The following is a 22077-nucleotide window of genomic DNA, read 5'->3' as shown; positions in this document are numbered from 1 at the left end:
CACAGTAAGGAAGTATGGCAAACTGATAATTTTCAGAATAAAGGTAAAATAAAATATTGTCAGTTAGTCATTGTAAGGGTAGGAAAATTAAATGAATACAGCTGGGGTGGGTGGGTTATGCTGGTCTGAGCTCTCCTGATAGGCTGCCACCATTTTAGAAATCAGTACAGATAAGAGCAGCTGCGCATGCGGGGGTCTGTAAAAACTGACCCCCTTTGTTCAATCTACTTGAAAACATAGGAGGTTTTTAGATTAGAGGGAGGGCTGTGTTCTGTTCAAATTTGGTGTCATTATATGTATAAAACAGTCGCCCCAGACCCTTGGATAGGTTTCCCATTGAAAATAATGGTGCTGAAGAAAAAACACATGATTTTGACTTCCAAACTGTAATAACCTACCTCGAAATAAGCAATTATGGTAAAAAAAATTCCCTTGAAGTCCACATCAGAAATTATAATGAATTTTTTTCTCAGTGTACACCCCTAGTTGATAAATATTCTGGTTTTAGCAAAGGCCGTTTCCAGACACTCTTATAGGAATGACCCGCTTATGGAAGGATGGCAGCTTTTCTCCAGAATTCCTGACATCTGTTTTCCAAATGGTTGCAGGTTGTTTGGTTTCCATTTTTTTGGCGCCTTCTCTGGGTTCGCAGAAAGTGTGCTCCCAGAAAAGGTGCTGAAAAAACTGTAGATTATTTGAAAAGGGTACTCACACATTGTTGTATATGCTGAACATGTGCAGAGTTAGACTTACTATAAGAATTTATCATTATCACACGCCCACTAGACGTTTGGCCTGGAAGTTTTAGTCTCTTGGTGACTTGGGTTTTAGCTAAGAATCTAAGAGTCAGTGAGGTATCGCCTTAATATGTGGTGTGTTCCACGTAGTGTAGCTGTTTGCAACTGTCCAGTTGTCATTCGGTCCAGTTGCCAATATTGCATAGATGTTTAGTTAGACCTTTTGGAATCGCTCCTAGAGCTCCTTTCACTACTGGAATAACCGTTGTATGTTTCTCCGAGAGATGCTGAACTTCAAATCTTATTTGATTTTTTTGCTATATTTTCATTTTTTTTCTCCTCAATTTGACTGTCACCTGGGTTTGCCACGTCAATCATCACCATCACCATCACCACCACCACTACCACCACCACCACTACTACTACTACTACTACTACTACTACTACTACTACTACTACTACTACTACTACTACTATTTGGCCTCTCCCTTCAATATTTTGTAAGAACAGGAATATATTCAGCCCATTGTACAGAATACCAAGGTATAAACAATTAGCAAGTATCAGCTAGAATTTCAGCTACAAGGTATTTTCTTTCTTTCTTTCTTTCTTTCTTTCTTTCTTTCTTTTCTTTCTTTCTTTCTTTCTTTCTTTCTTTCTTTCTTCTTTCTTTCTTTCTTTTCTTTCTTTCTTCTTCTTTCTTTCTTGCTCTATTCTTCTGACCTATAAGTCTTAAGTAGTAACTAAGATATGAGGAAGAAAGTACGAATTCAGGCCAGAATGGAAGGAAAACTGAATATTTTACAATATGCAGAGGATGTAATCACTACTCTAGGATGGTCTTCAGTTCATACAGGGTATTCTTTCCCCTTTTTAAAAATATCATTACTAAATTCAACCTGATAAATGATCCAAGCAGCTTAGATTTAAAACAACAACACAGAAACCATATGATAAAAGAAAATACATAAAATAGAGAAATACCACATCATATAATGACCTAAAACAAGTACTTAAAATAACAGTCATCTAAATATCATGGAAGTCAGCCCGTTTCTTTTCAAATGAAAGCGATAAAGACTGAATGCTCCTATACGGATAATCAAAAACAGCTTAAAGTCATGACTTCCCCTCTAATGAGGCAATCATTCTTGGGCGGTTGGAAGCCTAGCAGATCATGTCTTTGATCCACCTAAAGTAACAGAAACATTCACCTACAGAATTGTAGAATTGCAAAGAACAAGGCTCTTTTGTCCCCTTTTAGGATAGCCCCCATCCGCCGACCTATATGTTAGGGGCAGAGGTACGCACTAACCAATACAAGTATCCCATGAGTGCAGCAATGCATTGCTCACTGTATTTATTGTACTGTTTTTGTTTTCTTCTTCTGTTTTGTAATCCTGCTTTTTACCATTGCTTGTACCGTTCTTCTAGCATTCTCCAATTTTGTAACCTAGTTTTAATTGCATTACTGCATGCTGTATTGCATTGTTTGCATGGATGTTTTTATTGCATTCTTTGTTGTCCATGTATACTGTTTCAATTGGATTGTTTTAAATTGTGTAATCTGCCTCAAGTCTCAGTGAGAAAGGTGGACCGCAAAGGAAGTAAATAACGTATAATAATGCAGAAGTAAACAAGCCAACTGATGCGATGTTGTCACATTTGTGTTTGCCCGCCCTTACTTTATGTCAGTAGCTATCACTTGTAAGGGCATGAAATGCTAATGTGGTTACATGACATCTTGCATTTTGTTCCAGGTCCATATTACCAAGGAGATGGAGAAGAAAAATGTGGTTGGTTCCCAGAATGTAGAATCTGGGAAGGAGTGAAAGAAAGGAACACCATTTAGAGCTGTTTTTCCAGAAAATATTGCTATATAGAAGCACCATATGAATGAGGTTGGGATGTCTTTCAAATCTCCTTCCTTGCACAGCAGATTCTGGCCTTCATAGCCACCAAACCAGGATGCAAAATACAGAAATGAGTAAGGAAAAAAATAGCATTTTGTATCATCCTTTCTGGCTTCTTTATTCAAATAGTGATTTGTACTCTTTGGTTAAGTACTTCCCCTCCGTTCCCAGAAAAGGATATGCACTCAGTGCCAGGAACAGTCATACTGGAATGTAATAGGTGCTCTGCTACTATGTTTTATTCTGTACTTGGATATCTTGTATTTCTGGCTATTGAGAGTTTCACTGTGGTGTTCCTAGCCAGGAAGTGACCGGATAATTTCAATCAAGCCAAATTTATCACCTTCAGCATGTTGGTCTTTGTAGTTTCTGTGGCAGCTTTTCCTAGTCTCTAGGCACGCAACTGGTGATGCTCTCCCTCTCCTATAATGGCGGATATTCTTTCATTCCTTGTGTGTAATGGCTAGATGTGTGAGTAATGAAAATTATGAGCTGTAAAAACCATGAAGGATAACTGTTTCTTGGTCTTATTGTAAGCTGATTTGGGAGTATATTTTTGTTTCCAAAAAGTGTGACAAAACATTTCAAGACATAAATACTCTCTGCTTACATTGCTTCTTACATAGAAACTCCACTGGGGTCTTCCAGCAGTGGTGAAGATGTTTTTGTTTCATTTGGCATACCCCAGTGACTGAGAGCCAAGCTGCAAGAGACGAATTACATGAGGAGGAACATGTGAAGGGAGTCACAATGTTAGCCGGAAAGCTGAGTTTTAAAAAACATCAGAAAGCTTTGTCAATTTCCTCTCTCTACAGAGCCAGGGAGATTGCTGCTCAGAGGGTTTGTTTATTTCCTCTTTGCCTCCCAAAGGCTATGTCAGTTTCACCTCCCCTTCTAGGATGCCAAGAGGAAATTAACAAACCCTCTAAGCAACATCTCTCTGGCTCTGTAGAGAGGGGAAATTGACAAAGCCTTCTGATCTCTTTTAAAACTCAGCTTCCTGGCTTACATTGTGACCCCCTTCATGTGCTCCTCCTCGTGTAATTCATCTCTTGTAGCTTAGCTCTGATACTGGCCCTGCTCCATGGTTCTGGCAATGCATGTTTATATGTTTTTATTGAATTATTTTATATATTTTTCTAAATATTGTTTTAAAGTTCAAACATTTTAACATGCAGATGTCTGCTTCCTTGTAGATCCTGTTTGGGTGAATAGGCAGCATAAAAATATTTTAATCAAAACAAATAAATCTTTCCTTTCTACCATTGATTGTGAACAGAGTATTAGAGGCATCTTTGCTGATTTCTTTTTTAAACCTAAAATAATTTATGCATTTTGAATCAAGGGACACATAGGGTGCAATCCTAAGGAGGTCTACTCAAAGGTAAGCCTTTTGTTATTCAATGGGGCTTACTTCCAGGAAAATGTCATTAAGACTGCAGCCATACTCAGAAGGCCTTGGTTACAGCTAATGTAAACCTGTACAGTGAAGTATCTGTCACTAATGATGCAGGCTGATAACCCAGTCCAGACCTCTTGTCTACCCAGGCTCTGAAAAAGAAAATAGGTACCAAACAACATAGAGACCTAATTAAACAGCCTTGATTTACAGATACTATCTCTGGCTTGCCTGCCTAATGTACAAAAGAAAAGTCATTCATCCACCAGTAAACGATAGGTTTTAATAAAAGAGACAGAACATAGGATGTGTTTTTCATCATGTGTTGTGGGAAGTAATCAGTCAGAGATAATCAGAGATGTGACTTATACCAATTTTCTATTTTCCAACATGGCTTTGGGTAACATGCAGGCCTTCATTTCTCCTTATACATTCAATAAATTGAACACGTTAAATCTCTATTACGAAAGGAGCAAAGTAGGTGAGAGAAAGGTTGGTGGCATGTCTTAACAAAGATGATAATGATCAGATGCCCTTAATCGTTGTAAACCGTGGGGGCTTTCTTCCATGTCCTCCTTAATTGGATCAGCCATAATTAAAATTGCATTTCCCACCAGGAATCTTAAAAGCAAAATAAATAAATAACTAGCATAAGTGTTTGGCTTTTATATTCTAGTTAGCTGAAAATCAATCTTATTGTTTGATAGGCTGGTAGAAGCAATTTGGGGCCGAATTTGCGAGATACATTTTCTATGCAAGCTGCACTGACGTTTAAAGAGTTGGTGCAAGAAAGGATGCAACAGACGCACTGGAGAAGTTGCGTACGGATTCTTCCCATTTGTATAATCTGGAAAGCTATCAAAACTCCTCTTCATCAGAGAAAGCTGTGAGGTAATTCAAAATGGTGTCTGTTATTTTTCAAAACCCTTATATGCTTCTTCTGAGTATATTTTTGTTACTGAAGCTAAAGACAAAACCTCAGATTCCAAATATATATATATTTGTGTATATATATATATACACACACACACACACATACAGAGGGCTTTTCTGGGAAAAGAGGTGGTGGAACTCAGTGGTGGAACTCAGGACCACACAATGATGACACTTTGGGTCAGCTGGAAAAAGGGAGGAGTTTTTAAAAGTTTAAATCACTCTAGGCAAAAATGGTCATATGGCGGAGGGCAATCTAAACTCCCCTCTGTCCGGAGATCAGGGGGCGGGGCCACTGGCCACGTGGACATTTTCAAGAGGTATTGGAACTCTGTTCCTCCACGTTCCAGCTGAAAAAAAGCCCTGTGTATATATATATATATGTGTGTGTGTGTGTGTGTGTGTGTGTGTACATATATGTATACATATATGAGCTGCTGTTACTATACAGAATCTCGCAAAGCAGGAACTTCATAACCAACTGCAATATCATCATGTAAATGCCATATGTGCACCGGTGAAATTATCTTAGATGCTATTATGAGTTAACTAAGGTTTGGGGAAGGTGACAGTTCCATGCACATCCATTACTTTGTTTTCAAATTTACAGTGCAATCACCACCAACTCTCTTAAAGTCCATGGGCTCAGGAGGGTCTAACGCAGCTTAGAAATGTGGTATATTCCACGTTTCTGTCCCATAAAGGCTTGCAAGGCAGCCTACAATTTAAGATAGATTGATGCCAACTAAATATTAGGGCAATGTATTTCCTGCAGTTAGTTCCAGCCAGTTGGTATATTCTGGATGAACTGCAGCTTCTAAGTCATGTCAGGCTAACCTTATGTCTTTTTTTGGAGAAAATTACTACCTTGCTGGATCAGGGGAATGTTGTAGAAATAGTTTATCTCGATTTCAGTAAGGCTTTTGATAAGGCTCCATATAATATCCTTGTCGACAAGTTGGTAAAATGTGGTTTGGATCCTGTTACTGTCAGGTGGATCTGTAACTGGTTGACAGATCAACCCCAAAGAGTGCTAGTAAATGGTTCCTCAACCTCTTAGAGAAGAGTGACAAATGGAGTTCCTCAGGGATCAGTCCTGGGACCTCTTCTGTTCAACATTTTTTTAAATGATTTGGATGAAGGAACAGAGGGAATGCTTATTAAATTTGCAGATGATACTAAACTGGGAGGGGTAGCAAATACGGTCAAAGACCAAGTAAGGATGCAGGATGATCTTGACAGCCTGGAGAACTGGGCTAAAACAAATAAAATAAATTTCAACAGAGATTAATGCAAAGTTCTGCATTTAGGAAGGAAAAATCAAATGCATAATTATAGGATGGGGGAGACCTGTCTTGGCAGTAGTATGTGCAAAAAGGATCTAGGGGTCTTGGTAGTCCATACACTGAGCTTGAGTCAGCAGTGTGATATGGTTACTAAAGCAAATGTGGTCTTGGGCTGTATCAACAGAAGCATAGTGTCCAGATCACAAGAAGTGATGGTATCACTCTACTCTACTCTGGTTAGACTTCACCTAGAGTACTGTGTTCAGTTTGGGGCACCACAATTTAAGAAGGATATAGACAGAGGAGGGCAACGAAGATGGTGAGGGGTCTGGAGACCAAGTCCTAGGAGGAAAGGTTGAAGGAGCGCAGGATGTTTAGCCTGGAGAGGAGATGACTGAGAGGTGATATGATAACCATCTTCAAGTACTTGAAGGGCTATCATATAGAGAATGGTGCAGAGTTGTTTTCCATTGTCCCAGAAGGTTAGACCAGAACCAATGGTTTGAAATTAAATTAAAAGAGTTTTCGGCTAAACATTAGGAAGAATTTCCTGACAGTTAGAGCGGTGGAACAGGCTTCCTTGGGAGGTGGTGGGCTGTCCTTCTTTGGAAGTTTTTAAGCAGAGGCTAGATGGCCATCTGACAGCAATGCTGATTCTGTGAACCTAGGCAGATCATGAGGGGGAGGGCAGAATGAGTTACATCAGTGCTTAGTTCTCGTGGCCTTCTTACATGCCCAGGGTAATGCTGATTGCCACCTTGAGATCAGGTAGTAGTTTTCCACAGGCCAGTTTGGCTAGGGAAATCTCTGTTTCCTGACTTCAGGGAATGTCCGTAGAGATCTGGAAAGGAGGGAAAATAGGCACAAAAACAGAACCTGCTTCTTAATGCAGAGCAATTTCCCGGCTCTGCGGTTTATATCTGATAACTCTCCACTACATGTAATGACAACTCAGTCATGGTAGAAGCTGCCAAGGGATAATTAATTTTTCTCAATTATCTATTCCATTTCCCTCTTTAATCTCCTGTATCTCCCCCCCCTCACAGAAACTACTTTGCTTGGGTGATTCCAATGAGACCCTCACATGGCAATGGACTGTAAATATATTGCAGGGTTCCACCAGTGAAAACCTTATCAACGTTTTCTAGCAAACTTATTAGGTTAAAACCCTTTGAAAGCTTTGTTAATACTTCTTCTATCTGCTCACCTTGCTAAAAAGGATGATGGCCAAAAAACCAACCTAACCAGTCCTTTGACCCTTGCAATGGTAAATAAGTGATTTGGACAGGGAGCTGTGACAGCTGCCACAATTTGTACTTTTTGATGCATCCCAAGTTGAGCCAGGATATCACACCAGCACAGTAGCATCAACTGATGTGGCTACACGAGCAAAGCACCACTATCAAAGGATGCAATGCACCAGAGTTATAAAGCCCATTGAACAAGACAGAACCAGGCAGAGGGAGAGGCAGCAAGTCTAGGAGCAACTAAGCATGTGGGTATCCTGAAGGCATTTTGGCAATTCCACAAAAAAAACCATGACACAGAGAAAGCCTGTTTGTTTAGGTATTTAGGCAATCTTTTTTTTAAAAAAAATATGTGCCTATACCAACCAAAAAAATAACAGAATGTATGCACATCAGCTGGAACTGCAATGATCAACTGTTTAGCAGGGAAAGAACGAATCCAGTCTCTTACTCCTGCACAGGTGGGATTTCAGCTTTTTGAAATACAGACAAGCCTGCCTACAGACATAGATACTTACCTGAAAGTCACTGGGTAAAAAGAACCACATCACTCTAGTGAATCTATCGCACAGTCCAGTAGGAGTAAACCAGGATAGAAGTGGTATGATCAGAAGGGGCCAGGCCATTGCATCAGAGCAGGCAGCTGGAGACCCCTGAAGAACAGGTTCGCCAGCTGCCACTGTTCACCCACTCCTCCTTGTCTGTCAGAGGACCCGCCCAAAAAACCCACAGAGTACTGAAAGACTCTCCCCCTTTAAGTATTTCTCACCAAATAGGCTGATGGAGTGGTTCACTTCACATGCCAATTTGTTAGTGTCCGCTACCTTGGAACTATCCATGGTTCTGAAGATAGCGCCTGGCTAATCAACTAGTCTGCCCCCTGCTTTTTCCAAATTGCTGCTCTCTTTAGTTTTCACTAGCTCCCTTACTCATGTTTATTCAGTTCTAGTGCCCAGCTGATTTCATTTTGCATCTATGGGAGTTGATCAGTGAAGAATGGACACTCATCCAGCTATATAATCATAAGCCTGTTTCTCTGTATGCACAGCTTTTATCTCTGCCTGCCTGCCTGCCTGTGGAGAAGATAGATCTTACAGGCCTTATGAATCATGGGCCGAGAGGAAGCCCAAGGCACCACTTCACCTTAATCATTGTATAATTAAGGAATTGTTCTCATGAAAATGTAGCCCTTACTACATACCACCCAGACTCCCTGGGAGCATGGCACTGTGCGCAGATACTGATGAGCAGATCTAAGGAGTTGGACATGTTTATGGCAAGAGAGACAGTCCCAGTATACAGACCACATGACTTGAAGGGCTTTAAAGGTAGCCAGCCATACCGTGGATTGAAACTGGAAGCAAATCAGCAACCAGTAAAATTGCTTTAACATCCATTAAGCACCCTGCACCCACTAAACAGTGAATGGTGGTATATTGAACCAGGAAAAGGAGAACCAGGTGCAAGGTGAAAGGATTTATTGAAGTTTTTTAGATCCCTATATATTTTGCTTTAGGCTTCATCAGGGGATCTTCTTTGGAGTATTTCAAGTTTGCTCAAGGTGAAACTTGAAATACTCCATAGAAGATCCCCTGACAAAGTCTAAAGCGAAACACATAGGGATCTGAAAAACTTCAATAAATCCTTTCGCCTTGTTCTCCTTTTTTTCTGCCTACTAGTGCGGCCATTTTTTCTCTGGTATTTTGAACCAGCCGTATATTCCAAGTTGTTTTCAAGGGAGCTCCATGTAGAGGGTGCTACAGTAATCCAGCCCAGGTGAATCTGGAGGCCCAGTGAATGAAATATAGAGATGGGTATCGTCAGCATAGTCATGGCATCCAAAACAAAAGCTCCAGGTGATCTCTTTCAGTGGTCTCATTAAATAATATGGGGAAATAATTTGAAGCCTTGAGGTAATCCATAGTCAAGCGCTCAACTCAAGCAATTGATTGTGTATCTGGGATAAATATCTTTTCAGTTCCATTAGACAAAAAGAACAATGTCACTAAAGCGATGTGCTATAAACCCCACCCCACTGCACCCTTTTAACTGATGTCATAACAATGGAGAAATCTACAGTATCGAGATCTGCATACAGAACTGATAGGGCCTTCCGTCTGGAACCTGATGTCATCTACCAGTGCAACTAAAATGTTTCCATCACATTATTAGAGGCCTGCTGGAAATGGGTCGAAAAGAGATGCCTCATTCAATGGTGCCTGGAGTTGCTCTGCCCCACCATGCTTCAGAAAGTTTCCCAAGGATGGCCTATAATACATAAATCATCCATCAGCTGGTATAGCCAAAGGTTGGTGGGACTGGACAGTTGCTGAGGCAGACTGGCCGAGATACATTGCTACCATTTTTACTCTCTGTCTATGACCTGCACCAAATGAGGGTATAAGTTATGACACTGAAGGGGTTTCTAGGGCCTTCTCTATGTGCCCTGTCTTGATCACCCACTCACTCATTCAACCCCACTGTCCACTCATTCAGGGGCCCTCCTAGGCCAAGTTGCTCAAGGTTCTGCAAGAAGTTGAAGCCACCTGTGGCAGACAGATATCTGATGATATCAGGGGATACACGACAGTAGAGAGAAGAGAAAAATCAAAGCATTGGTGTAACAATCATGAGTAATGGAAGCTAATTTGGAGGGAGTCATTTTGAGGCCACATTATTTACCGTTAAGGCTGCTTCTGTCAATCAAGTTTGTGTCAACTGGCCAATAGGCTCCATCTCCATGACGACCTGGGAAAAAGAAAAGCAATATCAGAACAGAATGGAAGATATATCCTGAGCCAAGTCATACTCGGTGCTTCAAATAGCTTTGATTTGACGTTTAAGCCCTTTAGGTATTTGTGAGAGGCAGCAATTATACATCTGCATTGGGGGGAAATCTGACATAAAAACAGGCTTTCTCAGCCAAAAGCATTGAATGGTTGGAATCTCTCCCTCCTCCCTGGCCCTCTTCACCATTGCTTTATTCACAACTGCTAGTTTAAAAGGGACAAAATTCGGTGAAGCTATGCTATCAGTCAGAATATTTTCTCTCAGAAGATGACATATCCTATGGAAGAGCAATCCCTGCCTTCATCTGGGTATATTAATTTTCCATAGCTCATGTTCCACCTATAGGTCCAGCTCTGACATGTTTCTCAAGTAAAGGTAAATTTTATTATTCTACCAGGCATATTTAGCACTTCAGTGTATAGTTTTCTCCTCCATTGCCAGGCATGTAAATTCCATATAACATTACAGTCCTCTATGCAAAGTCAAACCCTTGACAATTGGAATTAGTGCCTGAAAGCTTCAGGGTTGAATCTCGAGCAGACGGACCAAATTTTCCCACCTGAGAGAGGTGTACAATGAAAGACTGGCGCAAACAGGCAATGGGAATTGCTAATGGTCCAGCTGGCACTGACAGAGGCCCTCTATTCCTCATCTGCCACTCAGATGAGGTTTCCCAGTAAATCTACTGGCTGACCAGCTTCATATTCCACATGATTTTTTAAAAATTTCTTTGTAGGGTTTATAACCGGTGACAAATTAAAGTGCATGGGCTCTTCATGATGAACTATCATCTGGACCTTTTCTCTGCTAACATTCTTATCCTTAAAGGTCTATACTCCAGCTTCTGACATCTCTACCAGGAGTTATGGCTCACATGCCAGACTGGTTACTGGTACACTAAATTCTACACCAGCTGAAAACATAAGAAGAGCCCTGCTGAATCAGACCAGTGGTCCATCTAATCCAACGTCCTGCCTCATACTGTGGCTAAAGAGCTGCCCTGGAGGGCTGATGTAGGAGTCATAGAGTCTGAGCTCATCTCCCAGTTGAAGGACTTGCCTCCATGAATCTGTCTAATTCCCCCTTAAAGCAATCTATGCCTGTGGGCCTTTACTACATCCTCTGGCAATGAATTCCACAATTTAATTACTGATTGAGAAAAGAAGTATTGCCTTTGGTCTGTTCTGTGGTAGAATTTGTCATTGGTTCTAGTGGGCTTGTTGGAGGTTTCTGGCCAAAGGTTTTTCTTGTGTGTTTGGCTATTGGCTTCTCTGCCGTAGAGAAGGCATTGGAATTGTTTCCCCATAGGAAACAATGAGTACAGGTGGGATTGCTTGGGAGCACCTTCTTCAGGGGCCCATATAACTGGATCCCTTGATCCATTCCACTTGATATGATAGGTGTTGAGTGGTCAGAAAGCAGCTGGATTATGTTTCCTGCAATGTTGGAGTTATCTGCTTGAAAAACAGCTACTTCGTCCTACAGAAAGAGTTCCCCACAGGAAATTAGTGGACCTGAAAACATTTGAGATACCAAAAGAATCCTGAACCCAAATGTTGAAATGGTATCAGGGGACCTGAATAATCTGACATACCAGTAGTGGTACATTTGCTGAAATCTGTGTGTGAAAAATAATGATTCCCCCACCCCGCCCCCGCAGGTCACATTCCTAAATGAAACTACGCTCTCTCTCTCTCTCTCTCTCTCTCTCTCTCTCTCTCTCTCTCTCTCTCTCACACACACACACACACACACACACACACACACACACAGAAACTTTTATGCTTTGCAAATGTTATAACATTACTTTCATGACCACTATTCTGCCATCTATTATAACATGTCAAAGCTTCTTCAGTTCTAATCTTAGCAGGACCGTATGCATTCTGCCTGCCTGCAGTTGTATCATGGGCTGCAGAATTAGAAATCGGATACATAATTCAGTATTCTGAGAACCACAATTTATTCTGTGACTCTGAGGAAAGACAAGCAGCTTTGAATGATCCTGCCATTAAAGCTAAAGATGTTAAGCTCTGAGTACAGTGTGTTGAGAATAAGAATGTGCATAGAGTAAGAGATATTATGATTTAGAGGTGGTAGGAAAATTTAAATGAATCAGATTTAAGCAATAAGAAGGGTTAAGGGTTGGAAAGCTGTTGGAAGTCAATAGGGAGGGGGGAGGAAAAGGGTGGGGGGATAGAGCAAGGGGAAAATGGGATTATATGTGTTAAATTTGGAAAATTCTTTTCTTTTGTTTTTTCACTCACCAATAAAATTTTATTAAAAAAAAAGTACAGTGTGTTGAGGGTGCATGGGGAAACTATATTTAAGCTATTTTGAGCAGGGTAAAATAAAAGTTGTGAGATTTGACATATTTTCACACAAGTAGATACACTTGTTTCCCCCCCACAGAATTCTGAATTTCACCCATAGGAGATAACAGGCAATCCTGGTCAGGATCCAGAGATGATGTATGGACACACAAAATTCTTCCAACATGGCTGGTGTTGGCTGATTCTTCCCTTACAACAATCTTTCCCTATCCCTTATGGGGTGCTGCTCTGGAAGGCCCCAGCTTTCAGGAGGCTGCATCTGGAAAGAAGAAGCTGAGGACACCCAGTGTTTTGGGTGCTGGTCATCCACACACAGCACTTTGGATCTGAGACATAGATTTAATGATTACTTAAGAGAGCTATTGACTTGCTCACTTCTTGAATGTGTAAACAAATACAAGGTTAAATTGAGATGGGAGAATAGGGTTGCCAGATCCAGGTAGGAAAATTCCTGGAGGTTTGGGGGGGAGGTGGAGTCTGGAGATGGCAAGGTTTAGGGAGGGGTGGTGTCTCAGAAGCATATAATGCCATAGAGCCCACCCTCCAAAGCAGCTATTTTCTCCAGGGGGAATGACCTCTGTGGCTTGGAGTTCAGTTGTAATTCCAGGAGATCTCTAGACAACACCTGGAGGTTGGCAGCCCTTTAAAAAGGAAGCTGTCCCTGGATAACTGCTTATGTTAACAGATGAACTCCTACTTAGCCATCATCAATGTCTCCCTGGTCCCTATATCTTAACACATTAAGTTTAAGCAAATATATATCATCCCTTCATGGACCATAATAATAACTAAGACATCCCCTCAAGAAACTCTTTCCCAAAGTGCAATCATAACTAGGTATCACAAATCTAGTGAAATTATACAAAGCTGCCTAATTTATTCAAATTATAGATTTTTTAAAAAATAGATCTTGGAGTATTAACAACATTTAAAATGATGCACAGTAATATATCTTCTCTATGAAGGTAGACCAATAATTATGTAGATTTCTCCCCGCAACTTGACAGAAAATCAATAACTCAGCAAGATACTTTACAATCCCTCCAATAACATGTGAAAAAAGAACCTCTCTCTATCTTTGCTCAATTCCAATTCTAAGAATATTCTCCAAAAAGGCAGGAGGGTTCCAGATAAATTCTAATACCAAATTTTCCTGTCTAACTACCTAAAATTCCTAGGCTGGCTAAATCAATGTTTACCTCTTCTTTAAAATATATTTTTCCATGATTAAAAAACTCTTAGAACATTAGTGGTTACTCTGTTAAACTATATGCCAGTAAGCTGAGCTGCAATTCTGTACATTTATATGCAAGCAAGTCTTATTATGAGTAAAGTAATTAATGAAGTGGGACTCAATTCCAACTAATTATGCTGAGGTATGAACTGCAAATCAGCCTTGAGGTTAATCACTCCATGTGGAAGCCACAGCTCTGCATTCTAGTTTCCTTCACTGATGCAGGAAGGGCACATCGCATGCACTGAAGCTATCTCATACTGAGCCAGACCGTTGGTCCCTCTAACCCTGACTGCTCCAACTGATAGATCAAGGTGGGTAGACATAGTAGTCTATCTCTAGCAGTAGAAAAAGCAAGAATCCAGGAGCACCTGTAAGACTAACGAAATTTATGAGCTTTCGTGAGTCACAGCTCACTTCTTCTGATACAACTAGAATGTGAGTCCATCAGATACATTGGAGGGTGGAGTGATTTCAGATGCCGAATGGCAATAGCAGGTAAATGACTCTGCTCAAGACAATGCATGCACCTGGATTGAATCGAGACCTAGGCTTCCTGTCTCATTACCAGTGCTGATTTCTCCACACCTACTACCCCTCTGCATATCCCACCTAATCCAATCACGCCTGCTATTGTCATTCACCAGCGATTGTCATTTACCTGCTATTGCCATTCAGCATCTGAAATCACTCTGCTCTCCAAGATATAAGGACTGATGGACTCACATTCCAGCTGTATCTGAAGAAGTGAGCTTTGTCTCACTAAAGCTCATAACCTACCACAAATTTTGTTAGTCTTATAGGTGCTACTGGACTCCTGCTCTTTTCTACTGCTCCAACTGATGGTTTCTATACATGTTTTTTCCCCCAGCCTTCCTACCTGAGATCGTTTCATCTGGAGATGTCAGAGACAGAATCTGGGGCTTTCTTCCTGCAATACATTTGCTTTATCACTAAGAAGTGATGTGATGAGCATCAGTCCTCTCTCCAGGCAAAAGGACCAACAGTTCTACGTAAAATGTAAGCCATCAAGCTTGTAACCTGAGCTACCCATTTCATTGCTATCATCTGGAAGAGTCCTTTGTAGGCTGTTCTGCTTCAGTCTGCAGATAGGCAGCCAGATGTTCAAATGATTCTCCACTCTTGGAAGACTAGCTTGTCAAGGAGTAGACAACCTTTTTAAGCAAAGAATTTATATACTTATCGCCATGACTGGGCACTCAGATGATACCCCCACCTAGAGCAAGTATTCTTTTGATAATACCTGCGTTATTATTTCTTAAACTTTCATTTTTCTAACGAAGGCTTCTGAAGGCTGGCTTAAAATTGGATCAAGAACTGATTGAGGAACATTCTCATTACTATTAGACACTCTGAAACCATGGCTTTATCACCGCACTGACACTGTGATGCTCAAAATCCTCATCTTCTTATAAACATATCAGACCATTGGTCCATCTACCTTGGTAGTGAATGGCTGCAGTTCTACAAGCGTCTTTCTCGACATCTGCTGTCTGAGATCCTTTAACAGATTGAACCTGGAACCATTTGTATACAATGTATGTACTGTGCCGAACGAGCTACAGCTCCTCCTAGCTGAGCAGCTGTACAACAAAAAATGTCAGAGTGGAAGCCCAGTTACCAAGCTTTAATTTTGTTCTTAATGCTATGGAAGACTGAAGTCCAATAATCAGGGATTAAACTGCAATCTAGCCTAAGGCAGCTTTCACAGCAATTTCATTTTTTTTTTTAATATCCTTCATCCAGCCCTCCTCACTGAACATATCCAAAGCCTATCCAACCAATGCTTCTGTATTTCATGACTTGGTCTCATGAGACTCTGCTAGCTCAGTTCACTGCTACTTGTAGATCAGCAACATATATGAGTGTGTTACCCAGCTGCCATCATTACAAAGACTAATCATGAAATCTTAAAGTCTAAGAGTTTTAAATATCATCACAAGCTTTGGACGGATGCAACGGGCCAAACGCCTGCTATCAGGCAGGGCCGTTTGGCTTCTACATCAACAGAGGACCACTTTACAAAGAAATGGACTTCCCCACACACTAATTCTCACTTCCTCAGCACTTTCGGTATTACTCTCAAGTGTTCCCAAACACGAAAGATTAAAGTGCAGGTGAAGAAAGGAGCCACAAGAAAGATTACTGTAATGTCCTGTATGGAGAGTTAAAGGGGCTTGTGATGCTGAGAAGTGTTGGAAATAGCAATGTCTGGTGTACAGCAGCAGCAAGAAGGAAGAAGAGCCTACCATGCAGGGGGCAGCAAGGATCACTTAGTTAGGACAGTGAGAGCAGCACCTCTCTTGTTTCCTGGGGGTCATTCCCTTGTCTTGTCTCCTATTGGGCTAAACAGGACAATGTCCTGCTTCTTCTCTCTCCTGCCACACTTCTTCTCTCTCTCTGCAAGATGTAGTCAGATAGCAAAGATCTCTCTCTCTCCTCTTTACTATCAAGTATGTAACTTCCTCAAATAAAACTTTTTGCCTCTCTAATCAGCACAGCGTAATTCTGCTGCATTATTTACACTCACTCCATCAGGAAGTGCCCTCAAGTCATAGCTGATGTATGATGACCCCTGCTGGGGCTTTCAAAGCAAGAGACTAACGGAGGTGGTTTGCCATTGTCTGCCTCTGCAACCCTGGTCTTCACTGGAGGTCTCCCATCCAATTACTAATCAAGGCCGACCCTGCTTAGCTTCTGAGATCTGACAAGATCAGGCTCACCTGAGCTCACCATACAGGGACTTAGATAACATTAAAAAATGCAAAATCCCATGTCACAAACTGACCATGGGCCTACAGCTGAAAGGTCTGACTGTGGTTAGTTGACAGTACACCCCACAAACCTAGTTTAGGAAAGGCTTTGCAAGAACCTGCTTCCTTAAGGAGACCTGACACACGCTCTGAGAATCAAGTGTTAACTTGGAGAGTTGTTACATTTCACAGAAGGGGTTGCCTGCACCTCAGGTATATCTGAAATTATTTCTCCGCACTGCTTTTCCTATCAACGTCTGTGAAGTGCTTGGGTATGAAAGGCACAATTAGGAATGTAAGGTCATTATCATCACGGGAGCTTCAGCATAATCAACTTCTCAATCAAGATAATTGCACAGCCATTGGCATTTGATCCTCAAAAAGGAGCAAAGTTGCACAATGTTGCATCGTAATCATTAGAAACGGAGAGCAAATTGGCTATTTCAGAGCTGCAAGCCAAATGTGGGAGCCCTGGCAAAATGCATTTGAAAGCTATGTGGAACTGGAATTTATGGGAGCAATGCAAATATAAAGCAACGTGGATGGGATCTACCCAAGCAGCAAACAGACCCTAGTCCATTTTGGCGCAATTCCATCTTAGCTTGTTAAGAATGAACTCACTTACAACCTTAGGGACCAACAGCTTCCAATGCAACAGAGGAATGAGATTTTCAAAAAGTGAACACTGCAGAGCTAACCCCTCTCTATTTTTTTTTAAAAAAACTAGAACATAGTGTTTGTGTTTATTTCCCCATCTTTTGCATTTTATTTGTTTGTTTCTTTGTTTGTTTGCTTACTTGTTTATCGTCTGCCTTTTCTCACTGAGAGCCAAGGCAGATTACACAGCACCATTGAAAATACAATAGAATCAATAGCTAGGACACTCAATGAGCAAAGTACAATGAGGAACAACAGGACATTCGAAGACACAGATACAATAAGGAACGGTAGCAGAAAAAAAAATTAAACAAGCATAAAGCTGAGCACAGAGATGACATGTATCTGAAATAAAGATTAACTAACTCCCATGGCATGTTTAGCAGAAAGGAAACACCACAGTAGGTGCATATCTACATCAGCACACAGTACCTAATAGCAGGGCTCAATTTGAGGGGGAATGCGCAGGAACGCAGTTCCAGCAGTTCCCCAAAGAGGTCACACGTCAGGTGGCCCAGCCCACCTGACCCTCAGCCATTTTGGGCCCGTTTCAGCCTCAAAATGGGATTGGGGCTGAATCTGTCCTTGATCGGGCCCCTGATGTGTGGTGGATCACTCTCCTGCTCAGCGGCAGCCTGATCCTGACCATTTTGGGCCCCTTTTCGGCCATTTTCAACCCCTTTTTGCCATTTTGGGCTGAATTTCGGCCCTGAATGGCCAGGATTGGGTCCAAAACAGCCAGGATAGGTGATGTCAGGGGGTGTGGCATATGCAAATCAGTTATGCTGATGAGTTATGCTAATGAGTTCCTTCAGCTCTTTTTCTACTAAATAACCCCTGCCTAATCGTGAAGTGTTCAGTCCCTGTCCCTACCAAGGCATTTCTCTGAGCTATTTCTTATGACATAGTCTAGTAATCTGGGTGGAAAGTTCTCCTGAATAATTCAGTTTTGCATTGAAGAAAGCCAGGAGAGTGGGAGCCTTCCGGACCTCCTCAGACAGGTCATCCCATAGGGTGGGGGCCACCACAGAGAAAGCACATGTAAGGACAGCTGTTGGTTTTTTCCTGCTGCAGGGTGGCATCTGCAGAAGTCCCAGGCAAGATGAGTGAAGCTGCTATGACGGAACATAGAGGGAGAGGGCATTCTACAACAACGAATACTTGCTTTACCAAATGTGCATGCACTTATAACTTCCTTTAGTTCGATAATTTAAATAGAAACCACATAGATTTATGGATACACAACAGATTTCTAATAACCCAGTGTCGGCACCATCTTGACTCTTTAGTTTTGTGAGAATTTCATTAGAATGTGAAGAATTGAAGCTTTGTTTTGGGTTATGTAAAATTTTTCTGCACCTTTAAGAAATACATCTTTAAAACATCTACAACTCAGCTGTTTGACATTAGATTTTTGTGAAATTTGGCCAGATTTCATACTTCTGGTTACGGATTATGACCCTGACAACATGTCAAGTTCCAGATGGATAGGATAAATTGACTTGCCTTTAGAACTTTCAGACGTTACGAAGGTTCATTATTCCATATGCCTTATCTCTACAGCTGCTCCCCAGGCTGTACAATTCTCAAAACAAGAAAACCTCCTTAAAAAGTAAAAGATTCCAATTTTATGCATGAAATCAAAAGGTCTACATTTTTGATTAGTAGCAATTAGTCTGATAACAGAGGTAGAAATTAAATAATCCTTGACAAGCCTTGTACATGACATTTAAAAAGAATTAATCCCACCAACATCTCATATTAGATTTATGATAATGTAATTTCGTTACTAAACTTAGATTTTGCTTAGTTAAGTGGGAAAAAACTCTCTGGGTAAATCTATACTTTGAATTAAGTTATTGGGACTGTTACAGAAGCTAGACTATGAACACAGGGAGGGATCATTTTTAAGCAAATTGCAAAGGATATTTAAAATTTCCAGTTCTCTAACACTCATTTCATGTCAACATATATGCACTAACCCATTGATGGGTATGAGGAAGTCTCTGCCATACTTCTCCTTTGGGCAGCCAAAATTCTATATAAAATCAATGTTCTTTTCAGCACAAACCATTTATCACTTCTTGTGCATCAGTCTCCCACTGGTGGTGGAAAGTGCTGTCAAATCATAGCAAATGTATGGTGAACCCTGCAGGGGTTTTAACAGCAAGAGACTAACAGAGATGGTTTGCCATTGCCTGTATTTGCAACCCTGATCTTCTTTGGAGGTCTCCCATCCAATTACTAACCAAGATGAACCCTGCTTAGCTTCCGAGATCTAACGAGACTGGACTTGCCTGGGCTATCCAAGTCAGGGCCATACTCCCACTAATCGCCTATAAAAATATCTATGGAGAAAAGACCAAGACAAGCTTTTTCTTTTCCAGCAACATAGAAACTACTTTCCACTGATGTGGTTCTATGTCACTTTAGAAAATGGGTCTATAAAAGAAGCACATAACCAAGGTTAACTGCAAGGTTCCTTCAATACAAAAAATACTAGGAAGAAGGAAACCATTTTCTGGAAAGTGAGGGCAGGAGAAATGGATAGTTCTGCTGATGACACTATAGATTAGTGGTTAGTATGCCAGACTAGCGTCTCGGAGATCCAGTTTCAAATCTTGGTTTGCAATGAAGTTCACTGGGTGACCAGGAGCCAGTCACATAATCCCAGCCTAACCTACTTCACAGGTTGTTGTGAGGATAAAATAGAGAAAGGGAGAATCACATGCACTACTTGATGCTCCTTGAAGAAAAGGGGAGGGGATAAAATGTGCTAGACTACAGGCGGGCATGAACCAAAACATGAACCGAAGTTCATCACAAACTGGGCCGGTTCATGGTTCGCAAACTGGTGGTTCATGGGAGCTAATTTCTCACAAACTGTGATTAATTTTAGCCCAGTTTGTTTGGTTCATATTTCATTTCATCACTGCAGACAGCCTGGCGCCAATTAATCACTGTCCTAGGTAATGGGGGGATGGGCTCTCTGCAGACATTCTGCTGGCCTGGAAGTGACATTTTCATGAACTGAACGAACCGGTTTGTGAACCGGAGCAAGTTCATGAAAGTTCGTGGTTCGTGAAATGCAAAGAACCACAGACTGCACGGTTCAGAATTTCCCCGGTTCATGCCCATCTCTGTGCTAGACAGATACGTCTCACCATATATTTTAGGCATTCCTTTGTGACAGTTTCACTTGGGAAAGGGATCTTGCTTCCTGATCAGAATCTCCAAAGCATAATGGAAGCAGTGTAGATATTGCACCTCCTTATGTTGCTTAAAAAATGAGAGAGGAACAAACAGGAATGCGGGGATGTTGGCAGAGGTAGCTGTCTGGAATGGAGCAAAGTGGGAACAGCAGCTCATGAACATTAGCCTCTCTGGGGCTGTTCGCTTCTTTCAAAGTTGTGCATAATCCATATCAGATGAGATGTCCTTATTTATTCGTTCATTAAACTCAGTGTATTTTTCCACCCCTCCTACAGGGAGCTCTGGACAGTGTACATTTTATCCTCACAACAACCTCCTACTTTTCCATCCTTCATTTTATCCTCACAGAAACTGTAAAAATTCTCCCTGTAGTTTTTCAGTTCTACAAACGTTGCTCTTCCAGCTGCTTCACAGAAATTATAAACAAATACATAATGCCTTTTTGGGGATTGGATAACCCAACAAATACGGCTCAGAAACAAAATGACCCTTTCTGAATCTCAGCGTTATTGTAGTTATCAGCATCTGGTGTTTTTATTTACAGGCTTTGAAATCCCTCTGAATCTCTCCCCCCTGCACCACGATATTTCTCCCATTTTGTAGCTGTCTTACCCCACTCCAAAAGCCTATGGCTAAGAGAAGTATCAGGAAAAAGGTTTTTAAAAAGCCAATGAGACATCTTGTCATCACAGCATGGAGTGAGGATGTCTGAATGCAGGCATTAGGCAAGAGATGTAACTTGCGGTCATTCCTCTACCAGTTAAGTGGAAGAGCACAGCAAGTGAGACCAGATAGTTTATGATTTTTCAGCCAAACAATATTGAGCAGAGACAGTTAACACTTCAAATAGCCAAGCAGCAACACACCTGCTGTAAACCAAATACAGTACAGGTTGAATTATTTTGAGTGTGTGTGTATTTGTGTGTGTGTGTGTGTGTGTGTGGAATAAAACAATAAAACAAAAATCTAGGCATGACTTCAACGCCCATACAAAATCCTATTTCCCCCAAAGCTGAAACAATTAGCGTTCTGTTTATTCATGAGATTAAAACCAGTGAGGTGCAAGCTGGCAGGTGTCCTGTTGGATGCAATATTCCTCATTCGAGAAAGACACAGAGCTTTGATCTCAACAGGAAGAGTTCAAGGATTCTGTGGCTTGCCCTCCACGATGGTACGCAAGAGCAGAGGAAAGAAGCTGGTCCTTCCATGTGCGGGAGGCATATGATTTGGGGTTTCCACATACAAACATCTTTCGGCTATGTTTCTTCTCCACTAGAGGACAATGCCGGCATCGAACAATGGCTAACAAAATGAAGTTGTGATTGGGAAATAGTTGGTTCCGATCACATCAATTCACATCTCAGTGTAATGGTTAGAGTTCAGGTTGGTAGCTGTGCTGGTTTGCAGTGGAACAGAAGGATTTGGGCCCGGTGGCACCTTAGAGACCAACAAAGTATTCAGAGTATAAGCTTTTGAAAGTCAGTGCTCCCTTCTTGGAACTCTGATTCTCCCTTCTTGGAAGGGAGCTCCGAGTGACTCTCGAAAGCTTATACTCTGAAAA

The 22077-nt window shown here is 41.3% G+C and overlaps 1 protein-coding gene across 1 annotated transcript in view; it reads right to left on the bottom strand.

Moving 5' to 3' along the window:
* The window catches only part of DCC (DCC netrin 1 receptor), an 814397-nt gene that overhangs the window by 73313 nt on the left and 719007 nt on the right, over nt 1–22077 (bottom strand). Inside the window, exon 22 of the mRNA XM_054986644.1 lies at nt 10198–10263. Coding sequence (XP_054842619.1) covers nt 10198–10263 — 66 coding nt within the window. The remainder of the gene's footprint in view (nt 1–10197; nt 10264–22077) is intronic.

This window comes from Eublepharis macularius, chromosome 8 (assembly GCF_028583425.1).
Source record: "Eublepharis macularius isolate TG4126 chromosome 8, MPM_Emac_v1.0, whole genome shotgun sequence".
Lineage (NCBI taxonomy): Eukaryota > Metazoa > Chordata > Lepidosauria > Squamata > Eublepharidae > Eublepharis > Eublepharis macularius.
Note: the sequence above shows the minus strand (reverse complement) of the source record. Positions and strands in the feature narration are given on the sequence as shown.